At 49.4% G+C, this 26475-nt stretch overlaps 5 protein-coding genes across 18 annotated transcripts in view; 3 read left to right on the forward strand and 2 right to left on the reverse strand.

Moving 5' to 3' along the window:
- The window catches only part of ANKHD1 (ankyrin repeat and KH domain containing 1), a 161139-nt gene extending 152341 nt beyond the window's left edge, over positions 1-8798 (forward strand). For 8 of the 12 annotated variants that reach the window (XM_064277089.1, XM_064277097.1, XM_064277105.1 and 5 more), the window contains 3 exons: positions 3125-3237; positions 8116-8286; positions 8447-8798. In XM_064277089.1, coding sequence (XP_064133159.1) covers positions 3125-3237; positions 8116-8286; positions 8447-8450 — 288 coding nt within the window. In that variant the 3' untranslated portion in view covers positions 8451-8798. Of the gene's footprint in view, positions 1-115; positions 2044-3124; positions 3238-8115; positions 8287-8446 lie in introns of those variants that run through there. The other 4 variants (XM_064277126.1, XM_064277142.1, XM_064277132.1 and 1 more) reach the window with 2 other exon arrangements.
- SRA1 (steroid receptor RNA activator 1) lies at positions 220-14246 on the reverse strand. 3 transcript variants are annotated; one of them, XR_010319488.1, is made up of 6 exons: positions 14146-14246; positions 13917-14042; positions 11113-11318; positions 10276-10384; positions 5182-10165; positions 220-3691 (listed from the first exon to the last, which is right to left on the reverse strand). XR_010319488.1 is itself a non-coding variant. In XM_064277233.1 (5 exons), exons 1-5 carry the CDS (start codon positions 14201-14203, stop codon positions 9954-9956), a joined length of 711 nt encoding a protein of 236 aa, XP_064133303.1. In that variant the 5' UTR covers positions 14204-14246; the 3' UTR covers positions 220-9953. The 3 variants fall into 3 exon arrangements, 2 of the variants coding, with proteins under 2 accessions (XP_064133303.1, XP_064133311.1); XM_064277233.1 differs by having other exon boundaries at positions 220-10165; XM_064277241.1 differs by lacking the exon at positions 220-3691 and having other exon boundaries at positions 9984-10191.
- Positions 14247-15307: 1061 nt separating this feature from the next.
- APBB3 (amyloid beta precursor protein binding family B member 3) lies at positions 15308-20617 on the reverse strand. The gene is made up of 13 exons (XM_003404540.4): positions 20554-20617; positions 20121-20284; positions 19962-20038; positions 19306-19366; positions 18961-19107; positions 18716-18843; positions 18461-18466; positions 18195-18309; positions 17971-18055; positions 17618-17701; positions 17258-17373; positions 16932-17123; positions 15308-15549 (listed from the first exon to the last, which is right to left on the reverse strand). Exons 1-13 carry the CDS (start codon positions 20600-20602, stop codon positions 15313-15315), a joined length of 1461 nt encoding a protein of 486 aa, XP_003404588.1. The 5' UTR covers positions 20603-20617; the 3' UTR covers positions 15308-15312.
- Positions 20618-20807: 190 nt separating this feature from the next.
- LOC111751044 (SLC35A4 upstream open reading frame protein) lies at positions 20808-23577 on the forward strand. Its single transcript, XM_023549670.2, has 3 exons — positions 20808-21191; positions 22213-22311; positions 22876-23577. The coding sequence occupies exons 1-3, from the start codon at positions 21177-21179 to the stop codon at positions 23071-23073; spliced, it is 312 nt and encodes a 103-aa protein (XP_023405438.1). The 5' UTR covers positions 20808-21176; the 3' UTR covers positions 23074-23577.
- Positions 23499-25418, forward strand: SLC35A4 (solute carrier family 35 member A4). Its single transcript, XM_010591158.2, has one exon. The coding sequence runs from the start codon at positions 23499-23501 to the stop codon at positions 24471-24473; it is 975 nt and encodes a 324-aa protein (XP_010589460.2). The 3' UTR covers positions 24474-25418.
- The last annotated feature ends 1057 nt before the right edge of the window (positions 25419-26475 follow it).

Consider the following 26475-nt stretch of genomic DNA (forward strand, 5'->3'; position numbering starts at 1 on the left):
TACGTGTATTCTTCCTAGGCAGAAACAGTGAATTGCCATTGCATTTATATATTTCTTTTTGTAAATGTCTAAAGATTCCTAATTAGAAATTCCAATTTTTCCTCCCCCTTTTCAGATTTGGCCTGGCACGTGGGCACCTCATATTGGAAACATGCATCTCAAATATGTCAACTAAGTTAGAAGGTCTTTACTCTTTAGCCTTGTTTGAGAAACCTATGACCTTGGAAGAACCCTGGGGATTTTTTTTTTTTTTTTTTTAATGTGCCTAACTAAGACGTTTTCTCTGAGGCTTTAGCAATGGAAACTTGATTGCCCATTGTATAAGAACAAATTGATTTCCTATCCACCTGATTATGTTCTCTGGTTAGTTTAGCCATTTTGAACTTAAGATCAGATGAACTTAGTGCTTTTGGCTAAACATACTGAATGCTACTTACCTGCAGAAGAGAATTAGATGATTACATGTTTCAACCTCTTAGGACAGTAAATACATGTATAATTGTTTACATACGTAAAAGGAAAAAATTGAGAAAATTTCTTGTCATATAGTGGCTCTACTTAATGTAGCCTGTATTAATGTGAAATATTTACCAGAATATTCAATAAAAAGATGAACAGTGTTTAGAAGTGGGGTGTGATCCTTTCAGTGGTCATGCAGGTACCACCCAATTTACAATCATATTGAACCGGGTTGATTGTACTATACTTGTAACAGACTTCTCCTATATTATACTTTAAAGTCCATTCCTAGACTCTCTTGAAAAAGCACTTTTAAGACTAATTATCTACTGGTGGCACAGTGGTTAAGCACTCGGCTGCTTACCAAAAGGTTGGCGGTTTGAACCCACTAGCTACTCCGCTGGGGAAAGATGTGGCCTTCGGCTCAAGGATTTCAGCCTTGGAAACCCTAAGGGGCAGTTCTATTCTGTCCTGTAGGGTCGTTGTAAGTCTGAATTGACTCGAAGGCAATGGGTTTGGTTTTTGGATCTACTTGTTATGTGTTAAACATTCCTTGTTGTCTTGTTGTCATTATCTTACACGTGTGAAAATTTCAAACTTCCACAATTTGTCTTGTCTGACTTTAGCAGATAGGCCACTGATAGATTTAGCTCTTTATAGATCATAAGTAAGTCAATAAGAACAGGATTTTAAATTTTGAATCAGATGGCACTAAACAAACTTAGGGATACCCAAATCGTCAACTTCAGGTTCCTTTTGTGTTTCTTTTATCTAAAAGATTTATTCAGTTACAAGTTTGTTTTTTTTTTTTTTTTAAGTTGGGACATAGAAGGGAGTGACTCTTGTAATTCTGTTGTGTCACTGAACCAGCTGATTGATGTTTATAAGTATCTGATTAATTCTAGGCTTAGTTCCATGGCCCCAACTATGAAGAATCAATATGTTGAATAAGCTAAACACAGGAACATTGGGATGGGTTTCTTTGGCCAAACAATAGGCTATGCCAAAAACCTGATGCAATAGGGAAGGAAATGCTATTCCACTGAAAAGAACAGCCATCAACTTGTTCACATGTTTTAATACAGTTGAATTTCCTGTTCTTAATCTAATCTAAAAAAAACAAAAAATGTTTCAGTCTGATAGAGAAATCAAAACATATATCAAGGCACAGGAGGCTACACAGAAAATGAGTGGTAGCTAGGGGCAGAACTGTACAGGCAGGACTTTTCTCTCCTGTGCCAACAGTGATTCTTAATTTCCTCTGCCCCAGTCCTAAAGCTGGTACCAGATAAGACACACCATGTCTGTTCTGTGTTAGACATACCTCGTTCCCCTGCCTTCCATATAATCTTACAAATGAGAGAGCTTCCTTAAGCTCGTTTATTATTTTCTATTTTGAATGGATTTGGAAAGTGTCACTGGTATTGAAGCTGCTACCTTTGTAGTGCTTTATAACCACATCAAGTATTCTCAAGAGAACCCCTGATCACATTAAGGGGACAAAAGATCCCTTAGGTCACTTATGAATCTTGTTGGTCTCACTTACCACCAATGAAAAAAATCACCCAATATTAGTAGAATGAATGACACTGCTCTTGATGAACATAACACTAGTGAGAAATAATATTAAGCAAATTATTCAGTGGAACAAAAAGGTGAGTTGTGTCCTATGCTAACTATCTACACTACATTTGGATTTTCTGGAGGAACCCCTAAACCTATGCCTTGAGGACAACAAAGTGAGAAATTTTATCTCAAGTCAGGAGCCAGAACCCATGAGATGAGAAGGAGGCAATTATGAGAAAACCCTAGGAGGATTAGGAAGAAACAGGAGCTGTGCAGTTGGGAATAGTTCTGTAGAGTGCTTTCTTCCCTTCTCCTTTATTAGCACTGCCTTCCTTTCTTTCTATTTGGATCCCCTTAGCCTACTCCCCACCCCATTTCATCTGCTACAATCTCTTCTTCCTCTGCCTGCCTCTTCCTGGCATTACTTTACTGCTATTTTACCAACCTGAACGTTGGATAAAACCTAGCTCAGGTAAGAACTCAATTACTTTCACAATATATAAGGGATCTGGGGGGAGGCAATATGGGTACAGTGGAATAAGAGTCAGAAGCCTAAGTTCTATTTTCATTTCCGCCACATGCAAGCTCTATGACCTTAGTCAAGTCATTTCACCTTTCTGGGCTTGACTTTCTTCATCTGAAAACAAAATTGAACTTAAATGAACTCAAAAGAGTCCCCTAGCCCTCTAACACAGGTTTTTTTTCTTATAAATGAGAATATAAGGTACGAGAACAGTGGAAGTCATTTGAACGTTTGCAGTGCTGAGGCGTGAAACCCCTAACATTGGTTCTGAGATGGAACCAAAAGCCTGCTGTGGGGCCAGTATTGATTTTGAGGTTTTAGTGGTGGCAGAAGAAAACCTTGCACATCTATAGTGAGCCCTCAAATCATTAAGATACATCCTGCCAAGGCACAGCTCCAACCCCATGACAATAATAGCTCTTTCAAAGAATAAAACTATATCATCAAGAGTTTTGGACCTATGTATTTCAAGTAATGTTAAATGTAATAAAAATTCTACCATCAATAAAAGTATTGACTGTTTTAAGACCCTTTAAACCTACTGTGGCTACAGTGTGCTGACTTGCCCTTTTATAGGCCAGTCTGCTTCCTTCAGTCCCTGCTCTCAAAGGGGAAATCCCATCACCTCAGCTAAGCAGACCGAAGAAGAGAGTTGGACAGCCAATGGTGGTGGCCTCTCCTAGCCAGAGGTAAGAAATCTTAGGGCCAGGAACTGCAGTTTCCATTTGTTTGTATAGATTTTGACCAAATCCTCCTCTCAACCTCAAGACTACTACATGAGAGAACCATCCTCAGTTTGAGTTAGCTTGTAGAAGGGAAGAGGCTGGTTGTATTATAGTGTCAAACCAAACAGAGAGGAATACTTGGTATACACGGTTCTGTTCCACTGTTTAAGACCTTTGGACTACATTGTAAACCCAGGAGGAGGCAAACAAGCCTTTAGGAAAACAGCTTCTGAACGTCTTGTTCTCTGACTAGCTCTTGATCACTTTTACCTAGAAGTGTAGTCTGGTTGTGACATCTTCCCAGTGGACCTTGTCCTGGGGTGAGGGACTCTGATAGTACTGCATTTTCTATTCACCCTCAAAGATCTGTCATCATTTGCCTCCTGGTAAAGACAGGTTCCTTCATCTTCAATCTCTCCTGGTAGAAAATGGGTCAGAGAAAAGTGGTTTTAAGCACCCAAAACTTAAATGTATTAGGACTCTGTCCAATATAGGGCAGGAATGTGGGCTTTAAGACCTAACTTGGAAAACAAGATCATGAAACAAAAGATATACAGTAATTGCAAACCTATTTTATGATTACTTTTCACCTCCTATTTAATTTTGATGGTATTGGTATGAGCCCAAAGTAATTTGCCCTGGTAGCAGAGACCCTGTATTCACTTATAGGTTTCTCCCAACATAACACTGAGCTAGAAATAACCCTCTGCCTTGTCAGCTCTCCTCTTGAATTCTTTCATTGTGCCTAGTATTTTTATACCACTATCCCTTCATCTTGGAGCCCCGGTGGTGCGGTGGCTTAAGTGTCTCAAGAACCAAAAGGTCAGCAGTTCAAATCCACCAGCTGCTCCTTGGAAACCCTATGGGGCAGTTCTACCCTGTCCTATAGAGTTGCTGTGTGTCGGAATCGACTCAATGGCAAGGGTTTTGTTTGTTTAATCCCTTCATCTTAATCAAGGGTTCCCAATCATGGCTACCCACAGAATAATCTGGAGAGCTTTTAAAAAATAAAATAAAACAGGCCAGACCTACCTCACAGACTAGTTAAATCAGATCTCTGGTATTTTTTAAAGCTCCCCATATTCTAATGGGTTCTTAGTGCTGACTCTCTGATTTAAACTCTTTTTCTAAATCCAGGCTGCATGGATGAGGAATCTGGCTTTTTCTCTAAAGCCAACTTTCTGTTCTCTAGATTCCCAAGCCTTGTAGATACAGTGTCTCAAGAAAAGTTAGCTGCAGGTAGTAGTCAATATGGCAGTAGTAACAGCTGTGTTGTTTTGTGGTAGAAATTAGTTAAAGAAAGACCTCACTTCCACACTGAGCTTTCTTGAAATTCGTTGACACTGTTCTCTCCTATTTCTCCAATTGGTCTTTCTCGGTTTCTTTTGGTGAATCCTCTTAGTCCATCCATCCCTTAAATTACATGTGTCAGGGCCTCTTCTTACACTGTATCTTCTCCCCAGGTTATCTCATCCCACACACTTGGGTTTCACTCCACCCAAATCTGTATCATTAGCCCAGACTTCTCCCCCTGAGCTTCAGAGCCAGTATCATCTAGCTCCTTACTGTGCTGCTCCATTTGAGCATTCAACACACACTATACATTTGCCAGTATAAGATGTGCCCCTCCTCTTGTTTTCCCTATCATATTAGGTGGTACTACTAGCTACCAAGACTCTCAAGACAGAAAACTGGGGATTATCCTAGTTCATCCCCCCTCTCCTTCCACCCCACATTTAATCAATCACCTTATCCTTCCTCCTCTGTGTATCTGGATGCCATCTGCTTCTCTCCATTCTCACAGCCACTGCCCTTTTGGCCACACCAGTTCACAGCTGGGCCGCCCCCCCCAACTTCAGTCTCACTGTCTTCCACCCCATCTCCCACTCTCCACATCGAACTACTTACCTTGCTGAAAAGCTGAATCATCATAGACGGCACTGCACAATCTCGAGCACTGCTAAAATAACTTCATTTAGGCATGTACCACTTTGTAAGAGACTCCCAAGCCGTTTAGAACAATAAAATATATGCATTCTTGCTTGAAGTGTGAGCCAAGGCACTGTAGCATCTGCATCACCTGGGAGCTCATTAAAAGTCCAGAATCTCAGCTCCCACCCCAGACCGACTGTATCAGAATCTTCATTTTAACAAGATCTCCAGATGATTCATATGTACATTAAAGTCTGAAAAGGACTGGTTTATAAAATACGTGAATGAGGAAAGCAAGGCTAAGGGAAAATCTGACGAAGCCAGAGCTGAGGTTGTTCTAAGCCATCAAGTTGATTCTGACTCATAGTGACCCTATAGGACAGAGCAAAACTGTCCCATAGGGTTTCCTAGGCTGTAATCTTTACTGAAGCAGATTGCCAGGTCTTTTCTCCTGAGGTATGGATGGTGGGTTCAATCTGCCAGCCTTTGGGTTGGCAGCTGAGTGCTTAACCATTGTCCACCAGTGCTTCTTAGAGATGAGGTGATAAATTCATACAGTCAAGTGGGATATACTTAATTTTGGGAGGGGCTGGAGGGCAATAAGGAGCCCTGGTGGTGCAGTGGTTAAGTGCTGCTAACCGAGAAGTCGGCAGTTCAATCCACCAGCTGCTCCGAGAGAGAAAGATGCAGCAATCTGTTCCCACCCCCTTTCCTTAGTTTCCTGAGGTTAGTTAGCTAGGGCAGAGTTCCAAGGGCAGACCACCTCACTGCCCAGCTGTAGCTTCTGCTATCCCTCAGCCTTGGAAACCTTAGAGCAGTTCTGTGAGTCGGAGGGCAGTGGTTTTGGATTGGTATGGAGGGAAGGCAGTATTAATTTTGAGGAAGCCAAACAGATCAGGCTGAAATTTCCAGAGTGTATATGTACTAAGCACTTACTCTTCCACCACCCCTCCTGCCTCCTTTTATATCACTGTGCCTACATTAAAAAAAAAATCCTCTCTCCAAAGCCAGAGTCTCTTACCTTCCAAGCCCTCATCAGCCCCCTTTCCTTAGTTTCCTGAGGTTAGTTAGATATGGCAGAGTTCCAAGGGCAGAACACCTAACTGCCCAGCTGTAGCCTCTGCTGTCCCTCAGCCTCTACTCATTCTTTAATTTGTCCAGGTACCACTTCTTCCAGAAAGCCCACCCTCTCTCCGGACCTCCCCCTTGCGCTGTGCACCAGGCCATCAAGGCACTTTTCACCCTGTACTGTAGCTGTTTATGGGAGGCAGTACACAGAACTGTGCCGAAGGGCACAGCCTCTGGAATCAGATATACCGAAGTCAGAATCTCAACTCCCTGACCTACTAGATGTGTGATTTAACTTCTCTGGGCTTTCGTTTCCTCCTCTGTAAAATCTGGTTAATAACAGTGCCTTACTGTCCAAAACTGTTGAGCGGAATGGGTGAGTTAATACGTGGCAGTACCGTGTGCCTTACCTCACCTGCCCCCAACGCCCAGCGGTAAACAGTAAATAGCTCAGCTACTGCTGGGCTCACGTCCGCGGTGAGCCGCAGAAGAACTTGATGCCGATGAGGGTGCCTGGGATCCGGGGGTGGGGCGGGGCCACCGGGTTGAGTGACGGCGGGTGACCCGCCCCGGCTGTGACGTCGCCCTGGTGTTGTTGCTCGCGGCCGCACGTGGTGGGCTGAATCCGCCTCAAACTCAGCTGCGTTCCGCGTCCTCAGCACCAGCCGTTTGCCGCCTTCTTCCTGCTTGTTATGTCCACGTCCACGAGCTGTCCGATTCCCGGGGGCCTGGACAGGCTGCCAGACTGCTATGGCACCACGCCGGGGGGCACGCTATACGCCACTACCCCGGGAGGTCAGCGGGCCGGGCCGGGGTCCGCAGGCAGTGGGCAGACCAGCTCCTGGGTTCCATTGCGGGGCTGGGGCGGGAAAGTGCGGGCGTCGGGCTAGCCCGCAGGCGACTCTGCAGGTAACAGCTTTGGGGGGGGGGCTGTTCGGAGCTAAGGCCCGGTTCCCTAAAACCTTGAAGTGATGCAACAAATCCTTGAGCCTAGCTTCCGGGTGATTCTGGCCTGGAATCCCTCGCTGGTCTGGGTTCTGGACGCCTTGCTCATCCACCCGCCTCCTGAGACCTTGCAGCCTGGGAGTAGTCCCCAACAGAACATGGCCTTAGCGGGAAGCACCAGGTCTTTCAAAGCATCTGCAGCGGGACTCGGGCAGATCGGGACAGAGTTTGGTTGGCGGATGTTTGGTTGGGCGAGCAGCCTGGGATCACGAGCTCCTGCTGGGCTCCCTACCCAGGGGTTCATGCCACGTGGAGACGGGGGCGGGGGGGTGGGAATGAGAACTGGGCAGGGCCCTTTGAGGACAAGATTCAGGCCAAGTTCCTCTGGGCTGAGCCTTACATGACTTGGAAGAACAGTACGTCCCTCTTTTTCAAGGGAAGGCAGGTGTGAGGGAACGCAGCCCCCCCTTGTAAAGTATCAGCACAGGTGGCCGCACTGGATAAAGCTCCACATCTGTTATTTGGCTTCCTGATCCAAATGAGGCTGGAGGGTTAGGTTCCATCCGGTGCACCAAAGCAAGCAGAGTGGTAGAGAAGCAGCTTGAAGTCCCTTAACTCTCAAGTTTGGTGCTCCTCCTATAGCTAAAACTTGAGCTCCCTAAACCTAAAGTTTCTGCCTGGACCACCAGCTTTTTGTTGCTTTGTCCCACCTTGGTTAGGTGGGTAAGCTTTTAAGTGCTGGGAAGCCTAGTCAGCTGAGATCCTGGCAGGGATGTAGAACAGATCTTTTAACGCAGAGAAACGTGAGTCTAGGGTCCCTAAAGGCCTGTGTCTGGGGCCCTAGTCAGCTCTGTACCCAAGTTCCTGCCTCTTAACTCAGCCCCTACCTCTTCATAGGCACCAGGATCATCTACGACCGAAAGTTCCTGCTGGAGTGCAAGAACTCACCCATTGCCCGAACACCCCCCTGCTGCCTCCCTCAGATTCCCGGGGTTACAACTCCAACAGCACCACTCTCCAAGCTGGAGGAGCTGAAGGAGCAGAAGGAGACAGAGGAAGAGATACCCGGTAAGGAAAGCAGGACCTAAAATTAAATGCTCCAATCTGTGAATTCAAATGCCCCTGCTGAACAGAATGGAGGTGCACTTCCAAAACGGATTTCTGCACTGACCCTGAGCCTGCAGACCCAGTGTGCTCAGCCTAGCAACTTGTCCTCTTCTCTCTCCAGATGACGCACAATTTGAAATGGACATCTGATCCAGTGCAGATGACCCGGTCTGTGGAATTATACAGGAACCCCTCGTGCCGCTGCTGCCACCACCTCTTCCTGAGGGTATCCAAAGGCCAGCTGGCCTCACCTAATCTGGAAGGGTGTGGCCTGTTGGTTTTAGGCCTCCCTTAGTTTTGAGGCAGCTAGACCAGGGATATGAGTGGGAAACTTTTCAAGCCCTTAGCTCTACTCCTTTTGGTCTGTAGGCCACACACCTCTCCACCCTCTTCCAGCCTTTCCTTGCTCAGGGGCTGGGACTTGGGGATGGAATATGTCCACCTTCTGGCTGCTTAGTAAACATTCAAAGAAATGCCTTGGCTCTAGTGTTGTTCTCAGTGCTGATCTTCCCACATCGGCAACGCAGCCTCTCCCTTTGAAGGGCCTCAGCAGGCCTGGTTAGGATCAGAGGCTCCATTCCTAGCTCACACTGACCCCACTTCCAGCAGCAATCAGGGCCTGAGGCAGGCAGGCTATAGACTCCAACAAACAATCAACAGCAATAAAGTGACCCCTCCCAAGGGCTATGCCTGTCTTTCCAGGAAGGCTGCCTCCGGGCCTCCTCAGCAGCCCTTCCCCTACCCATTCCAAAACAAGTCTCTTGGAAAAGAGGTGCTACCCAACTTTTGCCATTGCTAGGCTCTCCCTATGCCTTTTCTGGCTCCTACCCACCAGTGCCAATCCTCTATACCAGTACTAAAAACCCGTATCCTCCCTCCTCATGGAATGATACTCACCAGGAACTTCTCTGGCCCCTGCTGCACAATGCCTTTGCTCCCAGAGGGTTAAGAGACCTTAGGGTCCAAATCGAGGCCCAGAGGGAGGCAAGCAGCATGTCTGGTGTCAGATAAAAAACCAGGATCCCAAATCTGTAACCTGGTCTTTTTCTCCTTCGATGTACAGTGCAGGAACCCTACTCTCTGTGGTTCTAAGCTCTACTTTAACACCTATATACCTCAAGAGTGATACAGTGCAAATAGGCCAGTCGTTCCTTCCTTTTCTCCTCATGCTATTTGAACCTCTGTTCTCATGCTAAAATGAAAACATCAAGAAGACAGGGCAGCTAAGCCCACCAAGGGATGTGCTTTTCAGTCACATTTTGGGGAAGGCAGCAGCCAGCAATCTGGTAATGCCCAACAGAAGCCCTTCATGATGAATGGAGGAAGAACAGGTTTGCAAGGAGCAGGGCAGTCAAGGACACCAGAGGGGACCAGTTTGATATAGGAAGGGCTTACTGCTCCTCCCCAGGGCCCACCATTGAGATGTTTTTATTGAAGTGCATACTGCTGTAGATAACAAGTGACTTCCCTGTGGCCCATGTTGGACTTCTTTCCCCAGAGGTAGGTCACACCAAGGACCCCAATGGAGCAGACAGTCTCCCTGGTGGTAAGAGGGAGTCAAGTGAGCGAAGGCCTCCTATACCAAGGCATAGGCGATTGGGTGAGGCAAGTCTAGGGAACCCACAGGATTATGGAGCCCCAAGGAAGCCTGGTACAGTCTGGTTCTGTTCAGTTGTGGCTGCAGATTTCTCTTCAGTGGCTTCCTCCTCTGAAGACAGATTCTTCTTTTCTGCAATTAATCTCTTAACTCCCACCATCCACTGACTGACCTCAGTCACATGGTCAACCATGAGTGAGCGGTGGATGTCATCTGCTGCATCCCACCTCTGGCTTGAAAGTTCTGAAGAAAGATCAGGGCTGAGCAAGCTGCTTGGGACAAAAAAGGCAGCTCTCATGCCTCCCCTCCCAATCACCCAAAACCTCAGCCACCATGGCAGGACCCACCCATACCTTGCACCAGTAGAGTCATCCTCTTCTTTACAGGCACTGACAGCTTCCCTCCAGCCCACTGTTCCTGCAGCAGTGCCAGGCGTCGGCTGATGTCATCACACACCTGCTTCTGAGAGACACAAGCCCACTCCAAGTTAGTGCCGCCTGCCCAACAAGGGGAGGAGAAAGGCAGCATCACATAGGAAGGACCAGCTTTCTCTGGCCCAGGAACTTTACACTTAATTCCTTACAGCTCTGATTCTTTACCCAAAGGTCAGAGGCCCCACTGAGGATGTGAGGAAACCTATAGATTTCTCGCAAGAAAAATGCATGTATGGCTAGAATTTTAAATTTTCAGGGGCTTCTCAAACCCTCAAAGGCTCATCTTGTAGTGCTACTTTATAAATAAGGAAATTTAGCACCAAAGAGGTGAAATAACCATGCCACTTCACCTTTAAAACAATATAGTCAAAAGGGGATTACCCTCTTCCTCCTTTATTGAGTTGGTATATAAATTTCCTGAGTACAAAATCAGTAGGGTCTGCTCTAAATGGCTGGAGGTACAGAAAACCAGGCTGTTACAGTCACTAATAAGAGTTAAATTCAACTCTTCTTGCCACAAGCCTTTTCTACTGATTGGTGTTCAAATGACCCACATACCCTCCTGAAATCTATGTTCATTTGTCTGGGAAGTCCTTAGCAGATTCTGAAGGGGTCTGCAACTCAAAAAAGGGTTAAGAGCCATTGCCCATAAGGTCAGAGGGTCTACTTTTGGGAGCCATATTTCATCTAGCTGTCAGTGGGAGTCCTCTCCACCACCACATGGTATGCCAGGGACAGAGGCTCCCCTGAGCTTACCCTCACATGGCCACGGCAATCCTCCAATGCCTGTTCCAAAGGTCTCAGCACATCCTCTAGCAGAGTCTCACACTCGATGACTGGGAAATTTGGGGACTCAACACTGGAGGCAGGACAACTCCCCATAGGTGGAGGCCTGGGAGCATTATTTGAAGGAGGGGGAGGTCCTGTTGTGGGGAGCCCAGGAGTAGTCTCTGAGGCAGCGGCTGAAAAGGTAAAGCAAGGTCAAACAACATGGCTTGAAAAAGTAAGAAGCTCAACTCCAAATTCATCCTAAGGAGGGCTATACAAGTTATATTACTTGCTATAAAGAAAGAAAACGTTGATGTGATAAAAAGGAATAGGAGGACCTACCTAGACTAAGTATTCAGGGAAGGTCTTCTGAGGTGACATTTAAGTTTCTTTCAGCTTACCAACTGTGTGACCTGTGACAAGTTACTTAACCTCTAAGCTTGGTTTCCTCTTCTGTAAAATGGAGATATACTAAGAACACTTACAGGGTTATAGTGAGGATTAAGTAAGAATATAGGCATAGTTCCCAATGTGTAGCAAAAAGTGCTCACAAAGTTAGCTATTAAGCTGAGAACTAATGGATAAGGTAGATGCAGCCATGAAGAGTTGAAGAAATGGTGTACTAGGTATACCGAACTATAAGACAGAGCCCGAGATGCAGAGAAAACTCTTGGCTGTTCAAGGAACAGAAATGAGGCTTGTGTGGTTGGAAATTATTAAGAGCTGGGTTTCTGTTCTCACCACTCCAGAGAATGCTCTTGTTAAAGGTTACCAGTGATTGCTATGTTGTCAAATCTAATGGTCCCTTATCTCTGTCTTACTTGACCTCTTAGCAGCATTTATCACAATTGATACATAATTTTACTCTCCTATTTCCCTTTTGTTTCTTTGGCCATTCCTCCGTCTCCCTTGCTGATTTCTTGTCTACTCACCCTTGAAATGTTGGAGTCTTAGAGCTCTGTCTTAGATCTTTAGGTCTCTATCCACACACTCTCCCTAGGTGGCCTCATTCAAGTCCGTGCCATCCAATACCAAGTATATGATGGTGACTTATTTCTATAATTCTGGTCTAGACCTCTCCCCAAAGTATCAGCCCAAATGTAACATGGCCATAGAGAAAGGTTGGTTTCCCCATACCCACAAAACCTCTTCTTCCCCTAGTCTACCCACATCAATGAACAATACCAGCCAGTTCCTCAAGCAAAACACATACAGACCTGATTCCTGTTACCCTCACTTCCTACACCTACTTATTCCTACTAACTTTATATCACAGTTCTCACCATCCCCACTCAGGGACGGGCCACCCAATAAGCAAGGTAAGCATGGCTTGCTTGTGTTTGCTTACTAATCTGTAGTGCACAACAGATTACTAAGTAAACACAATTAAGCCCGTGCATACCTTCCTTACTGGTTAATCCACCCCTGTTACCCCCACTAATCCCACTCTTGCCCAAGCCATCATCGATCCTTTCCTGTATTAGTACCATAGTAGCCTCTTAATTTGTTTTTCCACTTCTTCCCTAAAATGTGTTTTCCACACAACAGAAGAGTGATCTTTTTAAGATATAAATCAATCAGTGGTTCTCACCCTGTGGAGATTTTGCTCCCAGGGGGCTTTTGGCAATGTCTGGAGACATTTTTGGATATTATATAACTGGAGGAGGAGGGGTACTACTGGTATCTATCAAGTAGAGGCTAGGCTTGCTGCTAAACATCCAACAGTTAACAGGGCGGTCCTCACAACAAAGAATTACCTGGTCCAAAATGTCAATAGTGCCAAGGCTAAGAAATCTCAGCTTCTACCATTCCTTTGTGGTGAAAAGGGAGTGGAGAATGGAAGGGGATCTGAAAAGAGCCAACTCAACTCCTTCTGGAGGGCCACAACCCCCCTTCTTTGCCTAGGAAATCCTCAGGAGGAAAGATGGCCCTCTTCTACTATAAATTTTTCAACAGCTTCCAACTTTACCTAGGTTAAAATACAAATTCCTTATTCTGGTTTACAAAACCCACTCAGATCTAGTCTACACCTCAGATCTTATCTCACTCTATTCCTAACCCACCACGCCCTAGCCACACTAGTATTCCTTCTGTCTCTGAATCAGCCAAGCTTGTTCTCATCTGAGGGCCTTTACCCTGTTTCCTATGCCTGGAATACTCTCACAATTGATTTTGTGTGGCTACAGTTTAATCATCATTCAGATTTCAGCTTAAATGTCAACTTTATACACCTAATTTAGTTACCCAGTCACTAGCACATCACCCTGATTGTTTCATTTGTCTGTCTCCAACACTAGAGCACGGATTCTATGAAAGCAGAAACCTTTTGTCTTGTTCACTGCTGTCTAGTTCACCCTCACACATTCCCTGGCTCATAGTAAGTGCTCATAAGACATACTGATTAAATGAATGAATGAATGACACGTTAAGTCTGAGATGCTTATTATATACCCAAGTAAAGATATACAATAGACAAATAGACATACTACTGTAAAGTTCTGGGAAAATACCTAGAATGAACAAATTTGAAAATAAAAACTATATTTAAAACCATAGATCTAAACGAGATCACCTAGGATGATCCTATATAGAATCTTTCGAAACCGACGCATTAGTTATTGCCATGGCCAGTGGAGAAGGGGCTTGGAAAATGGCTTTTTCTGGGCCCCTTTTGGGAGCCCCAACCCCTCCCACAGCTGAGGTCCTCAGAGGAGAAAAAATGCCCTCCCAGCAGGCTTATCCCTGACTCTGCCCATTCCCCGCGAGTCTCCGCGCACGGGGCCACCACAAACCTTTGGGGGATCCATCCTGGGCTGCAGCGACCCTCTTGGTGAGCGGCGTGCGCTTGGACCCAATAGCCTGGGTCTGCAGCCCGTAAGAGAACTGCGGCGGGTCGTTCCAGCCGCGCTCCTTGTTGCCTGCAGAAAAGAGAGGACGTGTAAAGATATACCGGAGCTGCAGCTGTCCCCAGCCTGGGTAGGGGTGAGGACGCAGGGCGCCCAACCAGCCGACCGCGCTCACCGGGCTTCACGTACAGCTCCGCCATCGCCACTTCCGCACGGCCAGCGGGGCAGCGCATCACTTCCGGGGCGGCCGCAAACCAAAGCCAATCGGGACGCGTCCCGGGCCAGGCCGAGTGCCAGGAGTGACCCGACCCTCGAAGTCGGGCCGTTCTGAAAGGAGGTAGCTGCTGTGGACGCTCTGCGCCCTCGCCCTGAAAGTCTCGAAGTCTCCAACTAATGACCCACTGAGGCTCTGGTCACAACTGGAGCAGTCTTCCAGGAGCCAGCGCTCTAGCAGCCCTAATCCCCTCTGGGTCCAATCTCTCCATCGTTTCCCAGTTCTCAGGAGCAAGCTCAAACCACCAGAAGCCCCTGGCCACCCCTCACATACCACCCTGTGACTTAGCCAGGTCGACTTCTAGGGCCTCACCTCTGTCCACTGCTCTGCACACTGCCCACATTCATTCTCTCAACGCTTGCTAACTAGTACTCATCTTCCTTCAGTACTCAGAGGTCAACTCTTCAGAAAGCCTTCTGTAATGCCTCAGGCCAGGTTGAGTGTCTCACCTAAGTTCCCAGAACCCTCTGAGATTTCCTAGTTGCACTATATAATATCTTGTATCTGATTTATTTAACTTTTGTGTCTCCCCATCTTGATAATCTCAGAGGGTGAGGTCCCTACTTTATTACATCTCCAGTGCCTGGCCAGAAAAGTTCCTTAGAAAATGTCTGTTGAATGAGTGAAGTCAAATTTCCATCACATCCGTGCCCTCATGTGACTTCACGCAACAGCCAACACCAAGCACAGACAAAAAGACACACAGGTTGTTTGCCCCCAACCCTGTCCCAGGCTCAATATATTCACACCCACTGAGGTCACTGAGGGATTTTATTTGCAGTGATTTTGCTATAAAGTGTTGCTGAGGTAGAGCCAACTGTCCAGGGCTAGACAGGGGCAAGGAATATAGGAACCCAGGAAAACGGAAGCCAGGGGCTGAGGCTGTGGTGCAGGGCCTCTCAGTCATCCATATAAAGTTAATAAATTAGGCAATAGAGAGTGGGCAAGGACCAGAGGAACAGGCAGAGAAGGTTCCAAGGGGTGAGAGGCTACAGGCCCCTGAGGAATCAAGGGGTATACAGTTGTGCATGGACCCAGAGCCTCCTTCCCCAGTCCTCCCAGACACATTTAGGGCATGTGGAGCAGAGAGGGTTTCAGCCGGAAGGCATCAAGAAAAGAGAAGACACCTCGTTTTCGAGGGGCTGCCCCTGCACCCCCAACACCTCCTTTGAGCAGGGGGCGGGGCGGGGGACCTCCTGGGGAGTCCATGGAGCTGGTCCTCTTGAGCCGCAGGCGGGCACGAGCCTGGGCACCCCAGGCCTTGCCCCGAGCTGCAGAGGCCACAAGACATTTCTGGTACTGAACCTAGGGAGAAGGGGAATATGAAGATCCAGGTACTCTCTGCCCCTGGACTCCCTGGAAGCTTCTGCAAGACAGGGAACTGGCCAAGGCTTCACTCTGATGTGAAGCTGGTAGTCTGCAACATCTGGAGCCCCTACAGCATTCCCTGGTAACTCAGTAACACAAACAGAACTTTACCTTTACAGAGCACTTAAGGAGAGCTGCACTAAATACTCTGCAGAATCTAACTTAATCCAGTGATTTATGAGGTGTTACTACCCCAACTGAAGAAATTGGGATTCAAAGAGAGTAAATGCCTTGTCCAAGGTCACTTACCCGGAAGATTGTAGAGCTGAGATTCAGGCCTATTCCAGAGCTGTTCTCTTAACCACAACTACCACTATGTTGCCTCTCCTTCCTCTCTCACTGGCTAAGCATATTTCTAGTCAAGGGGAAGCTGTACAATCCAAACTCCATTCCCAATGTAACTGTTCCTATCATCTCTCATTTGAGCTACCTCAACAGGGTCCTATTTGGCCATTCTACTTCCTTTCTTGTGTCCTCCAAATCATCTACCTATACAATAGGTTAAAATAAGCTCATTACCCTGACCTATACAGTCCTCCACGACCTTGTTTCTGTCATTCTTTCTGCCCACATCTCTCACTACATCTTGCACTCAATACACTAGATTCTTTTAGATACTCTAGTCCACCAACCTTCAGAGCAGCTAGGGTTTCCTGTACCTACCACACTTCTGTCTGAACCTGGCTAACCCCTTCTTGAACCTTCAACTCTCAGTTTTCCATCACCTCTTCCAGGGAGCCTTCCTGAACCCCTGAAGCTGTGTTGGGGCCTCTCCTCCATCATTCTGTAGTGTACAAGTCCTTCCGGTCTGTCTCTGCTCTATCTTAAGTGTTCTGTGAGGGCGAGGGCTGTGCCCTCTCTAACACTGTATTCTCAGGGTCCAGTATGGTGTCTGGTATCCTGTAGACACATCTGTTGAATAAATAAACAAACTATGCTAACAGAATGCAAGTGTCCCACACTCAAATACTCATAGATGCCAGGAAGTAACCTAAATAAGACAAACAGGAAAGACGATTCCCAGCCCCTCCACAACTCCAGCTACAAGTTCAAACTTACATATGTCGACTCAGTACTAGAGCTCCCGATGTTTTAGGAAAAACAGGAATAGCAGTTATTATGTGAAATGTCTCGGCCTTTAAATATTAGCAACTAATTAAAACTTTTCAAAAACAGTGCGAGGGCCAAATACAGTAGTGAGCCAGAGTCAGCCTTGGGCTTGCTGGTTTGTGATCTCTGGAAAGGCTGCCAATCCTGAGCCCCATCACCAGTACAGAGCAGCTGCAGGGCAACCCCACCCCATTCCCACCCCAACTCACCATGCAGGCAGCCTGCACAGCTTCAGAGAGTGCCCCTGCATGAGGCTGGCACCAGAAGGCTGCACACTGGAAGCTCTGGCGGCCCAGGTCGACAATGAGGCCAAAGGTGTGTGGGTCACGGCCAACGCCAATGAAGGTCACAAGGCGCACAGGGCACTGCCACAATGGCTCCTCCTCTGCACTGGCCTCTACCTGCCCACACCAGAACTAGTCAATAGAAATCCAGGTGCTAGCCAGACCCACTGAGTTCTTCTAGTAGCAAGCAGTAACCCCTCAGCACCCCTGCCCACACCTCCACAGCCTCCAACCTCACCCTCTTCTGGTACCTGAATGGGTTGTGCCATCATGAGAGAATCAGATACACTGAGCATAGCAGGAACCCAGGCGTCCTGGTTGCCCCGGGCAGTCAAGGTACCAATGGCCTCGTTCAGCACATCCATTCCTACAGGGACATGCCCACTGACTGTGGTGTCTCCCAGCCGTAAGGAAAGAAAGGGTCTGCAAGGAGTGTCTAGCCTCCCCTCACTGACTTGGGAGTCAGAGAGATAGGAAAAGGGTAGTCAGGGCTGGCCTTAGAACCCTGAATTGAGAAGGCTGGTATATCCCGGGCCATGGGAACACTCTGAGAAATGGTGGTGGACCCCACCTCACCCACCTTCCCCTTGCCCACCTCCCTAAGTTCTCACCCATGGCTTTGGTGACTGGCAGGGTCCCCATGTACAGTGCTTCGTACTTCTGAGCAGCCTGGCTCACTGCATCCAGCAGCTCCACTGGAATATACACACTGAGTTGGCCTGGGCGCTTTCTCAGTCACTCCTTCCTGCAACCTTCAGCATGGGGCAGGGCCAAGGCCAGAGCTAGAGCTAGCAGAACAAAGGCCCTTTTATGTTCCTCCCTTAATTCAGGGCTTGGGATTCCTGAGACCAGCACACTTCAGAAATCTCCACATCCCCAAGGAGGTACTGCATAACCTAGAGCACCCTCTCGCACATCTTTCACAAAAGCAGCCCCTGATGCTGCAATGCAACAGTCCCCATACCTTGACGAGGCAGCTCTTCAGGAGAGATGGGGTCTGGAGAGCAGCAAGGAGCATCACCACTGACCCCTACTCGCTCTGACAAGATCTAAAACACAATGAGCCAGCAGAAGGACAGGAAGGGAGGGGAATTGAGGTGAAGGGGCCAACACCACACTGCCCCAACAACTCTGGAAGCTTCAGACTCAGGGCCACACCCACATTCCCTGCCCTACCCTTGGCCTTACCTGGGCACAGAGCCCATGCAGGGCACTGGCAATGGCCTTGGCAGGGACGTCACAACGAAACACATGGCACTTGAGCATACAGCTGTCTTTGTCACCCGCCACAAAAGCAAAATCCCTGGCAAGGTCAGAGATTGGGCTGGGGCAGAGATGGGACTGGAGTAGGGGGTAGGTTCGGAAGGGGCCTGTAGTGCCTAGAGGTGAGGGATATGGCAGGGATGGGGCAGAGAGATCTGGACTGGGGCTCAGGACACCTGGCTGTCACTCACCTATCGCTGTTCCAGAAGCATGTGGGAGCAGAGGAAAGAGTCAGCCCAGCCGCTCAGGCTCTCCCCAGTCCGTCCCTGCTGAGCTGGGCCCACCCTTCCCCACCAGGGCTGGACCAGGCAGGGGAGGCAGTGCTTGGGTTCATGACAGAGAATCTGTGTCCAGGGGTTCAAGCACAGGGCATCGGCATTAGTGGAGATCACAGCCTGCAGGGGGGCAGGGCAGACCTCACTTGAGGGGAGTGTAGGAGCCCTCACCGGCCCTTGGAGCTGCCCACACCCCATACACGGATGTGCACCAGAGGCTGGCAGTGGATCAGACTGCGGTCCAAGGGATTCACCAGGCTCATGGCATCCTTCTTCAGGATCATCAGCATGTTCTGGCCCTGTCAAGGACAGAGGACAGCCTAAAGCTCAGATGATGGTGGCTGCCATGATGGCCAGGCAATTCAGGGCCTCTCCTGGGCCCTGGGCTGAACCTTTGGAGGGTCAAGCCAACTCACTTCACCCCAGGCACCATCTGGGGGCTGGCTCCGGCTGCGGGTCTGGGCCAGCTGCTGGATGCAGTTATTGACCGCAATGCTGCTCTTTCCTGGTGCCAGATCCTCCTCGGGTACCTCTACCCAGCCCAGAGAGCGAACTGCAAAGCACTGATGGGTAGGAGGAATGGACAGGAAGACCCTAAGTGAGCAGAGCTGGAGCACGTAGTGCTACAGGCTCCACAGATATAAACACTGAGATCACCTCCCTCCACCCCTGATCGCCTCTGCTTAGCCCAATCACACCCCTAACCTTTCCCTTGGGATCCCTCCAAAGCCCTGGCCCAGCACTCAGGCCCAAGTCACTACCTTAGTCCCTGGCTCCATGCTCTGGATGTAGGATTCCTCACCATACCAGGACAAGGAGTTTCTAGAACAAAACAGAGCTGGTGAGAGGACTGTATTTCCTACAAGTGCACTGGAAAGGTCCACACTGCTGGAGTCGGTACAGGACATGGGACAAGACTCAGAATATAGCACCCCAAATATAGAGCCAAAGCAGTGGCAGGGCCCAGGATGTATTAAGAAAATGTAACATAGAACGTGCCTTAAAAGTTGAAAGAGGACTCAGGACGGACACATGGCCCAGAATACTGAAAAAGATATGACCCAGAATAAGAGTTGCCAACATGAAAAAGGGTCTAGTATGTGGACAGAGCCCCATATCAGGACAGGAGACCCTAGAAAAGGAGGGGAACCCCGATGAAAGAGCCCAAGACAATAACCTAGAATATGATGGATCAGGACCCAAAATATGGAAAAGACAGCTTATAACAAAGGATAAAACTCAAAATACTAAGAAAATCAAGAACTTCGGTCAAAGCCAAGAACACAGATTACTATCCAAAACATGGGACAGAGCCCACCCAGAACCTGGGCTGAAAAGCAGACCATGAGTCCACCTGCATCTTTTTGAGTGCCACGGTGCCCCAAGCCTTTCACTTTGCCTGGCACATCCCTGTTACCTCCGGTCCAGTGAGCTCTCCAGGCTGGAGAAGGATCTCCCCTTGGGGGGCCGCAGTCCCCAAACCCCCTCTGTCCCCTGTGGAGAAGTGGTTAGGTCAGTCCAGCAGCAGGCTTAGGTCCACACATGGGATCAGGCCTCCTCCTCGCACTCCACCTACCTTGCCTGGACCCTCTGCATCTCCAGGCTCCCAGGTTGGGCGCTGCCACTGGGTGCTACCGCTGGGTACGTGCCAATAGTATGTACCTGCAGCATCGTGGATCTTCCTCCAGCCAGGGGGTAGGCCTGGCTCTCCCTCCAGACTTTGGTCTCCCCATAGGTCATCTACCGGAACACAGGACGGGAGAGCATATTATTCGTGGACTCAGAACAACACTCTGCCATAACCCTCCATCAGCTCTCAGGCTGAAGGTCCAGGCTGAGGGTCCTGGCTCCACAATCTTGGAGATATCGCGGTGCGAAAATCAGGGTTCATTTGTTCTCTGGACCTCACCCCGAGACAAGCCCCTGATATTTGCGCCTCGGGTTAGCCTTTCGCCCTCCCTCGTCCCCCCTCAGCTCCCGATCCTCCCATTGGGCCCCTTCGTGCACACCATCGCAGTTGACCAGAATGATGGCCAGCATGTAATCCTTGCCCAGCATATCCCCGACCGCGTCCCCGCCGGCCCCAGCCGGCCAGCACTCTCAGCACAGCACGACTTCCGGCGCTACTGCGCCTAGAAGCCCTGCTTCCCTGCGACAACAGCGCCAGCAGGGGCCGCACGAGCACTGGGCGGGGCAGGGTCCCGGGGGCGGGAAGGGGCGGGCCTGAACAGCGTTGCCTGCCAAGGGGTGGTGCGTGTAAACAGGCGTTTGGATCCCCAAGTGGGTGCCTGACTCCGTGCGTGGATCTGGGGAAAGCTGCGGACGCCAGAAGGCCCGCTGACACCGCGGCGCAACTATGAGCTCATCAGGCGCGGAAGACCAGGACGGCGAACGTGCTCTGCGCGCACACGCACAAGAGTGAGATCATCGCGCCCTCGTAGTATGCGCGCGCGCACACGCAGCCTGGAACCCAACGGATGGGGTCACGTGGGACTAGGGCTCCTCCGCGAGGGGAACGCCTCCGCCCTTTCTAAAGATGTCCCGGAAGTGCCTCTGCCCTCAGTAAAAATGGCCGTACCACCGGGCATGAAAGAGTTGGGGCTGCGCCTGCGCAACAAGTTCGGCGGGGAAGATGGCGGATGACAAGGTGAGTGAACGTGTCGGGGGATCAGAAGTCGGGTGTGGTCTTCACACTCCATGACCATTTTGGTCCTAGGAGAAGCGACAGTGGAGTGGCCCAGAGGTGGCGGTGCCTCTTGTTTCCCCTAGAATTTTCTTGTTTCCTCTGGATGCGCGGTTATTGCCTGCCTCAACAGTGGGGGAAGGGAGAACTGCGCGAGCCCGGGATTCCCCGGGGACCATCACGATCCTGTTGGTTGTACACACTCAAAAATACGTTCATCCTGATATACTTCTACACCCTTCACACGTTCTTGCAGTAATGCATGGTCACACTTTCACCACTCCATAGTCTCCGGAAATTTATTCCCGGAGACGTGTCTACAACCCACACGGACACTCACCGTCATTTAAACACTCCTTTGTGCACAAACTGAATTTCATACTTATATTCGATCAAAAAATCACTCAGTTTATTTACACATTCTCTTGCAGTCATTCTCCGTCTCCAATCACTCACTCCATGGCCTACTGGGGTGGGGAGTAGGAAGCAGGGAAGCCCAGGGAGAAACCAGTTTTACCCCTAAATTATTCAGAAAATTGCCTCAGTCCATTATGCATCATTAGTCTGGAAGTCCACCACCACCCATACGTTTTTCTAGTACTTGTTTGACGCCAGGGTCTCAGGACACAGTGAAGACAGATCTGGGCGCCACTTTCAGGGAGCTCCTAGTCAGTAGTGCTTTTCTGATAGACCTAATTGGAGGTCCCCTTGCTGCTCCTCCTGCCTCTCCAACACAGTGCTTGCTATATACATTACCTGTAGTAGTTGTTGCAAGTTACTGATACAGATCCCATTTGCTTCCCACCCCCACCCCCTGTGAATTCTGTGCTCTTCAATGCCTTTCTTTCTCTACTGCTGCCATCTCAGGAAAGGTTTAATACGAAGAGGTTTCTCAGGCTTAAGCCCACTTTCCCCAGCCCCTAATAGAATTGAGAGGGGATGGGACTGGGTCAGTCTAATGGAGCCAGCCTCTCACTTGTTCTAGGATTCTCTGCCCAAGCTTAAGGATCTGGCGTTTCTCAAGAATCAGCTGGAGCGCCTGCAGCGGCGCGTAGAAGATGAAGTGAACAGTGGTGTGGGCCAGGTAGGGGCCAACTCCCTCCACCTTAAACGTTATTGCCCAACATGCCTTTGAGAGTGTGGAATGATTACTGAGGACCTCTTCTCAGTGACACCAACAAAAGTTTTCCTGGGAAAATGGCACTTGAGCTGGGACTTTAAGTTTATGTAGGGGTTAACTAGATGAAGAGGGGAGAAAAGGACAGGACAGCATATGCCAGTCCCTGTGGTGGGAGGTAGCATGATGAACATGAGGGGGTAAAAGGAAGCTGGCGAGTCATGGGGGAGCATACTAGGAAATGAGGAGGGAGAAGCAGGCAAGGATCAGATCAGATTCTTCAAGGGCATCTCCGTGGCCTGTTGGCATTGGGGTTCTGTGGTTGGAGCCTTTTGATCTCAGAGTTCTGAGATTGTGTAATCAGGACCTCTGGGTTCTTTTTCTGGCTCCAGAACCTTGAGAAAATCTTGAATACTGCAGATGTCCAGAGTGAGGAAGAGCAGGTGGTGGAATGCTCTAAGCCCAGCTTGAGTAGCTTCGGGTAGAAAAGGGAAGAGCCTGGCTGAATTTCCCCTGCATTTTCTTCCGTAGGATGGCTCGCTCCTATCCTCCCCATTCCTCAAGGGCTTCCTGGCCGGCTACGTGGTAGCCAAACTAAGGGCGTCAGCAGTATTGGGCTTTGCCGTGGGCACCTGCACTGGCATCTATGTAGCCCAGGCATATGCTGTGCCTAACGTGGAGAAGACATTGAGGGACTATCTGCAGTCACTGCGCAAGGGACCCGACTAGCTCTGGATCCCATGGGGGAGGCAGGATGAGCAGCTGGGGCCTGCAGGTGGAGGCCTCTCAACCACAGACACCATATCTCGTTTCCCTGGCTGTCACCCGTTTGCTGTCTCCACCCTTCCTGCCACCGTCATCCTTGATTTCCTTCCTGCATAGGGTGGACAGTGGCTGGTCAGCCTGCACCTTGGACACCTTCCCACCCTTACCCCATGGGACTGGCCCCAAGACTGTGGCTTCAAGGGCCACCAACCTCTTTTCCAGCCCTGACTGTGGAGTTTGCAGCTAACTTTGATCCTCTATATTCTCTCTGGCAATGTACCACAGCTGTACCCTCCTTGGAGCTGGCTCCATAACTTGCTTTTCCTCAGCCCTGTTACAACCTCCCTGCAGCCCCTTGCTACACAGACCACCCAGGATCTTGTATGGGCATGAGTGTAGAGGACGGGGGTCTGCCAGGCCTGGGCCGTCCCAGGCAGGCCCGCTGGATCCTGATGCTACTCCTGTCCACTGCTATGTATGGTGCCCATGCCCCACTGCTGGCACTGTGCCATGTGGACGGCCGAGTGCCCTTCCGGCCCTCCTCGGCTGTGCTGCTGACTGAGCTGACCAAGCTGCTGTTGTGCGCCTTCTCCCTGCTGGTGGGCTGGCAAGCATGGCCCCAGGGGGCCCCACCCTGGCGCCAGGCTGTCCCCTTTGCATTATCAGCCCTCCTTTATGGCGCTAACAATAACCTGGTGATCTACCTTCAACGTTACATGGACCCCAGCACTTACCAGGTGCTAAGCAACCTGAAGATTGGAAGCACAGCCCTGTTCTACTGCTTCTGCCTCCGGCATCGCCTCTCCGCACGCCAGGGTTTAGCACTGCTGCTATTGATGGCAGCAGGGGCCTGCTATGCAGCAGGTGGCCTCCAGAACCCCCGGAACACATTTTCTGGGCCCCCTCCAGCAGCTGCTGCTGGCCCTATGCCCCTGCATATCACCCCGCTGGGACTACTGCTCCTCGTCCTGTACTGCCTCATCTCAGGCTTGTCATCCGTATACACAGAGATGCTCATGAAGCGACAACGGCTGCCCCTGGCACTTCAGAACCTCTTCCTCTACACTTTTGGTGTGCTTCTGAACCTAGGTCTGCACGCAGGCAGTGGCCCCGGCCCAGGCCTCCTGGAGGGTTTCTCGGGATGGGCAGCACTCGTGGTGCTGAGTCAGGCACTAAACGGACTGCTCATGTCGGCTGTCATGAAGCATGGCAGCAGTATCACTCGCCTCTTTGTTGTGTCCTGCTCGCTGGTGGTCAACGCCGTGCTCTCAGCAGCCCTTCTACGGCTGCAGCTCACGGCCGCCTTCTTCCTGGCCACACTGCTCATTGGCCTGGCTGTGCGCCTCTACTATGGCAGCCGCTAGCCCTGACCACCTCCACCCTGACTCCTGACCCCCATTCCTGACCCTGTAGATTGGGTGCCACCATCAGAGCTACTTCCCAGCCCTCTCCTCCCCTCACCAGCCCTGTAATAAGTGCCTTGTGAGAAAAGCTGGGGAAGTGGGAGCAGCCAGGTCAGTCTCTGGATGTGGGTGAATGAAGGGATAACCCCTGGGAGACTGGAAAAGTGAGTTTGGTTAAGAAAGCTCCTACCCACCCGCCACTCCGCCCCAAGTTCTTCCAGACTAAGTTGTTAGGGAAACATCAATATCTAGGCCTGAGAAGAGACCCCATCTCTGATGGGGGAAGCTTCCTGATTCATCCTGTATAGTGCAGTTGCTCAAAGGGTGCTCTGGGAAACAGGTAGCTTTCCTTGCCTACTGTTGTCACCCAGCAGACCCTATGTTCCCGTGCCTGGTTCTGGCTGCTCCAGCCCAGCATGGTGCATGACTTCTCCATGAGTGATACTGTCCCCAACTCATGCAGGAATACCCAGTTGCCACAGATTACACGACAGTCACCCAGGCCACTCTGCCGACTCCTCCTGCTCCAGCAGTACCTGGGTGACCTGCTCCCTCCACAGTGCTGCTCCCCAACCTAGCATTTTTCCTGGAAACCCCAGAGAGGGCTGGGGCTTGACTCATCTCAGGGAATGTTGGCCCTGGGCCTTGGCTTAAGCCTACACTCCTGATCTCTCTGCTCACCCCAAGGACCCTCTCGAAGCCCACTACCCCATCTGGGTCCTGCTTCTACCTAGCAGTGTTCCAGCTCCCACCAGCCAGGAAGTTCTGGAGAGTGACCTGGGGCCAAAAAAAAAAAAAGGGGCCAGGCGTAGGGAAATTCCTATAGCTCAATCAGTGTCTCTAACTGCGTAAGCAATAAGGTCTTAATAAAGTGTGCTGGGGTGTAGGGTGGTTCCTACAATTGGCCATGGTTGTCCTTTGTCTTCTGTGTTGCACAGTTCTTCTCAAACATAGTTTTACTCCCCTGGTATCCTGAATGTCTTAATTCTAGGGTGAACTTCTGAACTAGGAGAAAAAGCTGTTTTATCCCACTATTGCCAGAGGCATTTTTTCCTTTAGTGACTCTATGGAGCTGTCACAGAGCTTCTGAGCTTTCCCTGAAAACCTGGGCCCTAAGGAATTTAGAGGGAGTCTTGGGAATGGAAGGTGCTGGGCCTGGCAGGACAAACTCAACTCTAGGCTGGAAGACTTTTTTAAGAACCTGGTATGGTTTTGATTCCCATTTCCTCTGGCCCACTTGCCGATTCTCCTGCCTGTTACCTGCTGTCATGATCAGAGGTACGTCAGGCCCTGCTTCTCTGCTAGAATACCTAATGAGCTTGTGAAAAATAGTTTTGGGCCTACCCCAGAGGTACTGAAGCAGAGTCTTAGGGATTGGAATCTGGGAATCTTTTTTTTTTAACAAGCTCTCTAGTGGAGGCAGTTCTAATCTGAAACACATGGGGTCACCATGAATCGAAATCAACTTGATGGCAACTGGTTTTGTGTTTTTTGGTTAGTTTAAATGATTCTGATGCACACTGAAGCTTGTGAACTACTGCTTTCTGCAGTGTAGAACTATAGCCGGCCAGACTTGAATTTGAATTCTGGCTCTACCATTTTACCCTTCTTGAGCAGTTACTTAATCTCTAAGTTTAGGTTGTCTTACTTTTTTTTGTTGTGCTTTAGGTGGAGGTTTACAGAACAAACTATTTTCTCATTAAGCAGTTAGTACACATATTGTTTTATGACATTGGTTAACAACCCCATGACATGTCAACACTTTCTTTTCTTGACCTTGGGTCCCTTTTACCAGCTTTCCTGATTCCTCCTGCCTTGTAGTCCTTGCCCCTGGGCTGGTGTGCCCCTTTAGTCTTATTTTATGGGCCTGTCTAATCTTTGGCTGAAGGGTGAACCTTGGCCGGGACTTCATTACTGAGCTAAAAAGGTGTCTGGGGGCCATACTGTCAGGGTTTCTCCAGTG

This window comes from Loxodonta africana, chromosome 2 (assembly GCF_030014295.1).
Source record: "Loxodonta africana isolate mLoxAfr1 chromosome 2, mLoxAfr1.hap2, whole genome shotgun sequence".
In the NCBI taxonomy this organism is placed as follows: Eukaryota; Metazoa; Chordata; class Mammalia; order Proboscidea; family Elephantidae; genus Loxodonta; species Loxodonta africana.